Source organism: Zootoca vivipara, chromosome 12 (genome assembly GCF_965207765.1).
Source record: "Zootoca vivipara chromosome 12, rZooViv2.hap1.1, whole genome shotgun sequence".
Lineage (NCBI taxonomy): Eukaryota > Metazoa > Chordata > Lepidosauria > Squamata > Lacertidae > Zootoca > Zootoca vivipara.
In genome coordinates this window covers 28,396,046-28,407,287 of record NC_142595.1, presented here as the reverse complement: position 1 = coordinate 28,407,287, position 11,242 = coordinate 28,396,046, and the positions used below count along the sequence as shown (strand labels likewise).

Genomic DNA, 11,242 nt, shown 5'->3' with positions numbered 1-11,242 from the left:
ATAAAAGTATTTTAACAGTACTACTGGGGATCCAGTCAGCAGATCACGAAGGTACCAATTCACACTCTCATTGTCTGTCTTTAGCATTCATTATTCAGAAGTAAACACTAATGAATCATTGCTTATGAGGAATATTGGCAGAGGATCATAAGGGTAATTTCTGGACTATTCCAAATAAACATAAAAATTAATAGGGACTTGCTATTTTTGGTAATATTGGGAAATAATGAAGTAAAAAGTAACAATCAAGAGTTGTATAAGATCATGATTTTAGCTGAAATGGCAGTTATTGCTCTAGGATGGAAAGAAAAAGCTAAATGGAATATGGAAAAATGGAACAATTATGTTTTTGAATATGTACAATTAGAAATATTTGCACAGAGGATAGATGGAAAAATAAATGCCAAAAAAAAATCACAAACAAGTGGGCATTTTATAGGAATTGGGTAGAAAGGGGAGAAGCCAACCTGAATATACAAGCACGAATGAATAGACTGTGTACATGGTTAAAGATATGAAGAAGGAAGTCCCGATCGGGGGGGGGGAGGGGGGACTGGGGGGAAAGGGTAAAAAAGACAAATTGTAAAGATACGTGGAATGAAATTATGCTTTTGTTATGTAAACCTAGTAAAATAAATAAATAATAAAAGAATAATTGCTTATGACACATACTATAGCTGTTGACTATCACTAGAACTAAACCACCTCACTTTAAAGCCATCTAATGTAAAAGTGGTTCCCAGACTCATGTTCAGTGGCAGTGACTACTCTAAGTTCATTATGTATTACAGGAAGTTGAATGTATCCATACTTACTCTGTCCACACTCATCCATAGGTTGTGTCTAACAAAGTCTAACAAAGTTATGCACACAGTAAAGTAACTGAAATGGATGAATCATAGTTAGTCATGTACATCAGCATCAATAAATCTACTCTGAGTAGGACTAGCATTGGATGTAACCTGTAGTTTTCTAAATTTCTATCAACCTCCCCATATTTATATTTGTCAGCAAAACAAAGCTTATCCTTTCAGTGTAGGAAAGGTGCTCCAAATATCTTATATATATATATATATATATATATGCTTCAATATATTGTATTAACGTGTGCACATTAATGCAGAAATACAGTATCTACCAATCCACATCTAAGGATTTATTAGATAGACACACAGATAATAATAATAATTATAATAATAATTATAATAATAATAGAAGAATATATGGTAAATTCATCAATAACCTATGTATTCACCTTAATGAAGGGTAATCCACAGGGCTCACACAAGCTGTCAGTTATCCAGGAGGCATCAATACTATTGAGGCTGGTTGGTAGAACGAAATCCTATGAAAATGGCGAACTAGTGTAGATTATTGCCAAATGAAACAATGATACTGAATCCTTTCATTAAAAGGAATACAATTTTCAAGAGGCAATTCATAACTTAACCATCTACATCTTTGCCCTTCCTATCTCATCTATCCTTGTGCCTAAAATTTCCTGCATCATGTCATCCCACAAAAAAAAAAATAAGACGGGAAACTGTACAGCCTGAGAAATAGCTTTACATTGTTTGATGCTGCTATTTCAAGAGTCACTTCACACACACAGGAGACCTAATCTATATCTCCAAGCATTAGTTAACCTTTGGGATATGTTCAATAACAGTCAATTATTCAAAGAATCTCTCTCTTCCTCTCCTGCCAATAGCCTAGATCATTAGGATTTCAGAGAAATGAACAGTGTAGTAAGCAAAGGAGAGCCAAAGGAGCCTGGACCATTTGGGAGCCTACAGGTCCACACATTTTCAGTGTTTGTTCTGAAACAAACAAAGAAAAGCAGGGGTCAGCAAACTTTTTCAGCAGGGGGCCAATCCACTGTCCCACAGACCTTGTGAGGGGCCGGACTATATTTTGAAAAAATAATAATAATGAATGAATTCCTATGCCCCACAAATAACCCAGAGATGCATTTTCGATAAAAGGACACATTCTACTCATGTAAAAACTTGCTGATTCCCGGACCGTCCGTGGGCCACTGTCCCTCAGACCTTGTGGGGGGCCATGACTATATTTTTTTAAAAAAAATAATGAATGAATTCCTATGCCCCACAAATAACCCAGAGATGCATTTTAAATAAAAGAACACATTCTACTCATGTAAAAACATGCTGATTCCCGGACCATCCGTGGGCAGGATTTAGAAGGCGATTGGGCAGCATCCGGCCCCCGGGCCTTAGTTTGGGGACCCCTGGAGAAAAGTATGCCATTACAGTGGTACCTCGAGTTACAAATGCCTCAGGTTACAAATGCTTCATGTTACAAACTCCGCTAACCTGGAAGAGTTACCTCGAGTTGAGAACTTTGCCCCAGGATGAGAATGGAAATCGTGTGCCGCCGCCGCCGCCGGCGCAGCAGCAGCAGCAGAAGAAGCAGCAAGAGGTCCCATTAGCGAAAGCATGCCTATGGTTGAGAACAGTTTCAAGTTAAGAATGGACCTCCGGAACGAATTAAGTTTGTAACTAAAGGTACCACGGTAGTCCTTTAATTTATGCAGCCGTAAACAAAAGTCACCCTGTGTGCTCTGGCTAATCTTTCCAAAGGCACTGGACTACTGACAACCACCAGGGGAAGGTATTCAAGTATTAAATCTAAAAAATATTTTAAATCAACCATAAACTAAAGGCAGATTAAAACACCTAGATTCTACATGGTAGGCTTTGCCAAAACAAAAATGTTTTTAGGCACCATGGAAAATAATACATTGGAAGGGGCTGCTTGATGTCAGTAGATACAGAGTTTCAATGTTTGGTTGCTGTTATACCTAAAGATAAATTTCTTACAAGCGCTGAATGACTATATGTGACACTTTAAATATTGCCAGTTCTGCACAGATGTGAAGTGCCAAAGGCACATGACTTTCTGCCTGCCAGCACAGGTTATCCTTGCCCACACTGCTGTTTGGTTTGGGGCATGTCTTCCTTGTTATATTTTTATAAATATAACCCTGAGAGTCATTTTGGACTCACAGCTGTCCATGGAGGCGCAGGTCAATTCTGTGTCCAGGGCAGCTGTCTATCAGCTCCATCTGGTACGCAGGCTGAGACCCTATCTGCCTGCAGACTGTCTCACCAGAGTGGTGCATGCTCTAGTTATCTTCCGCTTGGACTACTGCAATGTGCTCTACGTGGGGCTACCTTTGAAGGTGACCCGGAAACTACAACTAATCTAGAATGCGGCAGCTAGACTGGTGACTGGGAGCGGACGCTGAGACCACATAACACCAGTCTTGAAAGATCTACATTGGCTCCCAGTACGTTCTCGAGCACAGTTCAAAGTGTTGGTGCTGACCTTTAAAGCTCTAAACGGCCTCGGTCCAGTATACCTGAAGGAGCGTCTCCACCCCCATCGTTCTGCCCGGACACTGAGGTCCAGCACTGAGGGCCTTCTGGCGGTTCCCTCGTTGTGAGAAGCCAAGTTGCAGGGAACCAGGCAGAGGGCCTTCTTGGTGGTGGCGCCTGCCCTGTGGAATGCCCTCCCATCAGATGTCAAAGAGAAAAACAGCTACCAGACTTTTAGAAGACATCTGAAGGCAGCCCTGTTTAGGGAGGTTTTTAATGTTTAATAGATTATTTTATTTCATTTTTCTGTTGCAAGCCGCCCAGAGTGGCTGGGGAAACCCAGCCAAATGGGCGGGGTATAAATAAATTATTATTATTATTATTATTATTATTATTATTATTATTATTACTGAAGTCCTCATTTGAAGTGTGGTGCAAGTAAATATATGCCCTTCAGATGCACTGAAATGTAGACATTAGCCCATTCTCATTGATGAAGGTCCATGCAGTGATTTTCTGAAGGCATTTTTGAATTCCTGATTCCTCAGGCAGTAGATGACTGGATTGAGAAGTGGCGTGAGGACAGTGTAGACCACAGACACCAGCTTGTTGGCATGAAAGGAGGTGAGGGCTCTTGGCCGGGCGTAGATGAAAATGGTGGCAGAATAGAAAATTGTGACTACCAGAAGGTGTGAAGCACAGGTGGAAAAGGCTTTGTGCTTCCCTTTGGCTGAAGGGATGCGGAGAATTGTGGAGATGATGCAGATGTAAGAGGTGATTGTTACAGAGAGCGGGCCAATGAGAATGAGTAAGGCAAGAAGGAAATCAATGAGCTCAGCCAATGACATATCAGTGCAGGCCAAGTTAAGAAGTGGGGAAACATCACAGAAGAAGTGATTGATAACGTTTGGTCCGCAGTACCTCAGGCGTGAGATGAAGAAGATCTTCCCCATGGCAATGAAAATGCCACTCAACCAGGATCCAGCTGCTAGACGAATGCATAGGTTTTGACTCATAATAGCTGGATAGCGCAATGGGTTGCAGATGGCAACATAGCGGTCATAAGCCATAACAGTTAGAAGGACACACTCAGTGCATGCCAAAGCCAGGAAGAAGTACAGCTGAGCCATGCAACCTGTGAAAGAGATTTCCCTCTTTTCTGCCACAAAGCCAGCAAGCATTTTGGGGACCGTGACGGAGACATACCAGATCTCCAGGAAAGAAAGATTACTCAGGAAGAGATACATAGGCTTATGAAGCTTGATGTTCATCCAGATTAAGGCAATGATCACCATATTCTCCATTATTGTCAATGTGTAGGCAACTAGAAAAGCAGTAAATAATAAGAGCTGCAGCCTCAGATCTCCAGGAAAACCAACCAGGATGAATTCATTCACTTGTGTCCAGTTTGCCAGTTGCATCTCAAATGCTTGCTGGTATCATAGATGAGAGGCGGAGAGATACAGAAAGAAGATTAATACACATGACTTGTTCAAAAGCAAATGATATTGAGTGCCCTTTCACTGCAAATTTATTGTAATTTATTTATTTCCTAAAATTTATTCACCAATTGATTGTAAAGGACCTGTAAACAGTTAACAAAATGAGAAAACAATAGTCAAGAACTCTAATGCAAACAAAAGTTAAAATACTAAAATAGATTAACATCACTTCAACTTTCTATCTATACCTATTGTTGTTGCATAGAGAGCTTTATGATTTCTTTATTCAGGAAAACATATTTCACAGGGTTGCATCCAGTCTAAATCCCATTCAAATCAACATGAAAGCCAATACTAAGTAAAGCCCCATTGGTATCAGTGGGAATTAAATTCAACTAATTTAGGCTGTAATCCAAACACACCTTATAAGTAGCAAAGCTTACTCATCAAGCTACCATAGCCAGGTGGCCCACTCTACAGCCCAGGGCAGTGTCACCGCTTGAGGCAAAATGGGAAGTTCCACTCTGCCCTGCTGCCCCTGCCCCCACCCAACTTCTCCTGCCACCACCTGCTTTGCTGCAGTTGTGTGTCCTGCCCCATCCTCTGCTTGCCATCGGGGCCAATTTTCAGTGAGATATTGCCCCCAAGTAGTGCCAATGGTGGCAGTGCTTCTCTGCCACTTGAAAAGGAGGTGGAGCAGATGGATCACCTACAGGCATGCCACCTGGGGGGCTTCTGCCACCTGAAGCAGTAGCCTCAAATGCCTCATGGCAGGGCCAGCACTGTCTACGGTGGATAGATTTTGAAGGACTGTCAGAGGACATTGTCCTGTGCTTGAGAGTTGTCCAGCCTAGATTAAAGATAAGGAACCAGAAAAAGGGAGAGCAGGAACCTTGAAGATACCCATCAAAAGTTAGTAGCACCTGGTCAACAGTCTAACCCAGCACAGAAATCACCTGGTTTCTTCCCCTCTATATTGAGATGTATTGCATTTCTATTTAAATGTTTGTAAATTATTTCTAAATGTGTGTCTATGCATATAAAGTGTCATATGAAAAAATTATGCAAATATTTCATCCGCTTTTTTGTGAATGGGAAGTCTTCTTTTTGGCAATGCATAATTGGTCATCCTACATTAAATGTAGACTTATTTCAAATTAGATACACATAAGATGGTGTTGGATGCAACTCTTAATGCATAATTGATGACTTAAGTTTTTAATGAGTCTCGCTATCATGTTGTTTACCAAAACAGATTCATAAATTCATGTTCATAAGCATGTAGGTAAAATTTTATAACTGTAAAAGAAAAAAATATATATACTCATTCACAGCAACAGCAACTGGAAACAACACAATCATTTTGGCATGGTTAAGAAAATGAACACATAGTGGGACAGGAAGCCAATGCATTAATGCAACCCCAAATTAGACATTTTCAGTAGTACCAGGATTTCCCTTTGGTGCTGTTAATGGTCATTGCACTTCATTCAGAATGGTGACAAACCATACCTTTGGGGCATTTTAACCCCACTTCTTATAACTACCCTTCAATACATGTTGGTCGAGAACCGTAACAATAAATTAACTAACTAACTAACTAACTAACTAAGTAACTAACTGCCTATTAAGTTGTGCCCCTGTCTTTTGCCATCATAAATTTGCCACCAAACATAAGTCACACCAAACTCAAGAGAACTTACATCTGATCTCAAACAGCCTCACAGCTAAATATAAGACCTTCTGAACAACATTTTAAAACTGAGTTATTAAAAAAGATAATATCTAGCAACAACAAAAAAGTCTATGCTACCAAAAGTTAATTCAGCTGCATTTACTGATTTAACCTCACCAAAGTCAAATTGAAATTCTTTTAAATATAATCTTGAAACAACTGCATTTAAGCAAACAAACAAACTGCTTCCAAAAATTAACTCATCTTCTTTTTTCTTAGTAAATTTACCACTTGGTGAATGGTTTTATATATTCACTCTTGGACTAATAAGTACACCTAGTTCTGTTCCGTTGGTGAAAACTACTGATCTCAGAAAGCTGTCCTAAATGATACTAGCACACAAAACCGTTATTTTAAAATATAAATAATAGGAACAGAACTGCAAACAAAACAACAACAGTGCATTACTTCAAAACCAAATATTGTTTGTCATGCATAGAAAATGAGAAGTGCCTCTTTAATTACCATTTACAAATCATAAAACTGCACATGTGAAAGAATGAATACATTGCAAATACTTGCAGATGCTAATTTTGAGGTTTACTTACACAGGAGAGATGAAGAAACTATGGAAAGAATTTCTAGCTTCCCAAAAACTTGTTCAGACAAAAAGTTACAAGAAAATTGAAAAGAAAAATATAATAAAAAAGAGAAATTATTTCATCACTGATATACGGGCACTGCTGCTCGTGATGAGTAGTGATGATGGTCACAAATGCAAAAGGGCAGAGGAGATCAATGCAGAAACTGATATAGCCAGGCTGGGCTGAGAATCACACAATTGCTGAGTCTTTCAGAGATCTGTCGACAAAACAGCAATAGGAAGGTTTCTATTATGTTCCTTTGGCAGCCTTTTCCTTTCTCCTTCCCTTGAGCTGCTGCACTTGGAACAAACTCCTAAAGAAAACTTGGAACAAACTACTAACCCAAACCTCTCAACGGGTGCCACAGTTGTAAAAGCCCCCTCCTCTGTCACCATCTGCTGCCCTGGAGATCGAACCTGGGATCTGCAGATGCTCTACCACTGAGTCACAGCCCTTTCCTAACACCTTCATCTCTAAACTCTATTTATAAAGCGTTCTCCTATGTTGACGGCATCTGTCTCACTTGGGGACACCCGAAGGAAAGTTGAGAGGACATCCTCCTACTTGCCACAAAAGCATCCCAGTGACTCTGGGAAATGTTTTCATCTTCTATAACAGGCACCCCCAAACTCAGCCCTCCAGATGTTTTGGGACTACATTGCCCATCATCCCTGACCACTAACTGGTTCTGTTAGCTAGGGGTGATGGGAGTTGTAGTCCCAAAACATCTGGAGGGCTGAGTTTGGGGGTGCCTGTTCTAGAAAATGCACTTACAATGCCCCTTGCTCCTAGGATGCTATCATTCATGAAAGCAGGGATGAAGGAGGCCTGGGAGAGTCTTTTAGTCCTCCCAGACCTATGGATCTGATTTAGCCAGTATCAGGGGAAGATAATTGAAGGAGGAGGGGGGTGGCCAGGCAGCGTTCAGCATAGCAGGGACTTACAACTGACATATAAAATTCCTGATGATATGTGGTGTGGTGGTTAGAGTGTTGGACTAGGACCTGGAAGAAAAGGGTCCAAATCCCTACTTAGTCATGAAGCTCACAGAACCAGGCTCTCAGACAAACTTAACACATATGATTGTTGTGAAAGTAAAATGCAGAGGGGAAGAAACATGTACACCAGCTTGACGCTTGAATAAGCAAAGAATTCCCCCTCCCCAGCCAAACCTTTAAGAAAATAGCTTTTGCGTGCCGAGGTACCAACACATCCCCCCAATAACTCACACCTCACACAATATTTTAAGTTTAGGGTTTTTGACATTAATTTGGCCACAACTTTATTTAAATACAACTGAATGTGAGTGGTTGCTTAGGCATTGCTTCTTGCCATCTGTCCCCCGCCTGGGACAGATCTGACTCCCACTAGCCTAGTAGGGGAGCCAGTAGGTAAGCACCCTTACCAGTAGAGATCGGGGCAGGGGGCCACGCCCTTGACCTCATCCCTCAGATGCTCCCCGAGGCTCATGCCTGGCCCTGGCCCCTGGCGGGGATACGCGGACTACATGTATAGCCCCAGGATTCCTTTAAAGGAATACCCCTAAAGGCAGCAGCAACCATGACGGGCAGGCCCAACCAAATCCGTACCCCTCAACCCTCCAATTGGAACCAATGCCTAACCGCCAACCTTACAAGTTGTGACTTATTGCAGCGTAGTAGGCAAGAACCACCTGGCACCAGCCAATCGGCCAAGTGGCAAAATTCCTACCAGGCCCCTGATCCAAAAAGGGCAACCCCATGACAGGCGCAGCAAGGTCAATGCAAAGGCACCTAAAATTAGAGGAGGGCAGGTGGGAGATTCATTGGGAGCAGCAAAAGTGAAACTGAAGCTGCTCTCTAGGCATATATAGGGTAAGGCTGTCAATCAATCACTTGCTACAAGCAAATTTCCCCAGCAAAAGCACACCCACCAATCACACATGTGACCATCCAAACTGACCCGCCTCTCCCACCCCTGAGTTGTCTTGTTAACCCTTCTGCAACCCATTCTCTCCTTTATGGGAGAACCTGCTTAATTATAAAGTGCAGGCCTGAATACAGCCTAGAGCAGGATAAGGTACTTCCCATTACTAAAACATACTTATGGAAAAACAAAATGAAGGAGGGAGAGAATGATGCAAACATATGTAATGGGTGGCAGGATAGCAGATACTGGAAAATGTCTTAAGCATGCAGCTTAAGATATTAGACCTCAAAACACTTGGTTTGAAATAGAGCTGCATATCCAAAAACTTTCCTAGTGTTGTTGCCGATTTCTGCATATCCTAGCTTGGAACTATATGGAATTATTATATTGGATCTCATCTCAAATATGTTCATCTCATGTTCTTCTCAAATAAAATGCATATATTGCAGCTCCAAGAATTTCTCACACCAGTTTTGAACAACCTTCCCCCCCCCCCACATATGATACCAAAAGCATTTGTTTAACTCCCCCCCCCCCACCATGTTAATGCTTACTAAACATTTAGATGTAAGATTCCAGGGATTGGTGGGCAAGGTTAGTGTCACTCCCGACATCCAGGGGAAAAGAAGCCATATAGTCCTAGCTTATTTAAAAACAATCCTCTTCAACAAAGCTTTCAGCTGAATAATAATAATAATAATAATAATAATAATAATAATAATAATAATAATATTATATTATTATTATTTGTACCCCTCCCATCTGACTGAGATTCCCCAGCCCCTCTGGATGGCTCCCAATCGAGTGTTAAAACAATACAGCATTAAATACTAAAAACTTCCCTTAACATCTGATGCCCTTTAAAATGCATTGTGGAATGGAGAAATATTGGTTTATTATTGTTCTTATTTTTATTATTTTTTTGGTATTTTTTTTGTAATCTTATGTTTTGAATTGCCCTGAGATCTACGGATTAAGGGTGGTATAAATAAAATAAATACTAATTATCAGTATTTGGAAATACAGTAGACCCTCGGCTTACGTTACCCTTGGGTAACGTAAACTTCGGGTTGTGAAAGCGACAAAACTGGAAGTATATTTCCAGGTTTTGCCGCTTGCACATCTGCAGAAGTGCTCTACACACTGCGTGTGTGGGCAGAAGCGCCGCCTCTCATTGCGGAAACTTCGGGATACGGCCGGACCTCTGGAACGGATCCCGTCTGCAACCGGAGGTACCACTGTATAAGTTTTGGAACTGCCTCAATGTAGAAACATCTACCTACTTAGCTCTTGGCCTTATGCTTAACCTCGAGAAGGTCCATGAACTGTTTTGCTGAGGGCATCCTTGAATTCCCGATTTCTCATGCAGTAGATGACTGGATTGAGAAGCGGTGTGAGGACTGTGTAGACAACGGACACCAGCTTGTTTGAGTTAAAGGAAGTGAGTGCTTTTGGGCGGGCATAGATGAAAAGGGAGGCAGCATAGAAAATGGTGACTACCAGAAGATGTGAGGCACAAGTGGAGAAGGCCTTTTGCTTCCCTTTGGCTGAAGGGATGTGAAGTACAGTAGAAATGATGTAGAAGTAAGAGGCAATTGTCACAGAAAGGGGGCCCAGGAGAATGAGTAAGGCTAACAGGAAGTCAATGAGCTCAGCCAAAGACATATCAGTACAGGCCAGGTTGAGAAGTGGGGAAACATCACAGAAGAAGTGGTTGATGGTGTTTGGTCCACAGTAGCTCAGCCGTGAGATGAAGAAGACCTTCCCCATGGCGATAAAAAAGCCACTCAACCAGGACCCAGCTGCTAGACGAATACAGAGGTCTTGACTCATAATGGCTGCATAGCGCAATGGGTTGCAGATGGCAACATAACGGTCATAGGCCATAACAGCTAAGAGGACACACTCAGTACATGCCAAAGCCAGGAAGAAGTACAGCTGAGCCATGCAACCTATGAAAGAGATTTCCCTCTTCTCTGCCACAAAGCCAGCAAGCATTTTGGGGACCGTGACGGAGACATACCAGATCTCCAGGAAAGAAAGATTACTCAGGAAGAGATACATAGGCTTATGAAGCTTGATGTTCATCCAGATTAAGGCAATGATCACCATATTCTCCATTATTGTCAGTGTGTAGATAATTAGGAAAAGCGTAAATAGTGACATCTGCAATTCAGGGTCTCCAGGAAAACCTACTAGGACAAATGTATGTGTCCTGTTCTCCCACTTCAT

General features: G+C 41.5%; 2 protein-coding genes across 2 annotated transcripts; both read right to left on the bottom strand.

Moving 5' to 3' along the window:
• Positions 1 to 3,817: 3,817 nt before the first annotated feature.
• On the bottom strand, positions 3,818 to 6,986 carry LOC118077921 (olfactory receptor 6A2-like). The gene is made up of 2 exons (XM_035101643.2): positions 6,972 to 6,986; positions 3,818 to 4,762 (listed from the first exon to the last, which is right to left on the bottom strand). The coding sequence occupies exons 1-2, from the start codon at positions 6,984 to 6,986 to the stop codon at positions 3,818 to 3,820; spliced, it is 960 nt and encodes a 319-aa protein (XP_034957534.2).
• Positions 6,987 to 10,312: 3,326 nt separating this feature from the next.
• On the bottom strand, positions 10,313 to 11,242 carry LOC118077895 (olfactory receptor 6A2-like). Its single transcript, XM_035101619.3, has one exon. It carries the CDS (start codon positions 11,240 to 11,242, stop codon positions 10,313 to 10,315), a length of 930 nt encoding a protein of 309 aa, XP_034957510.3.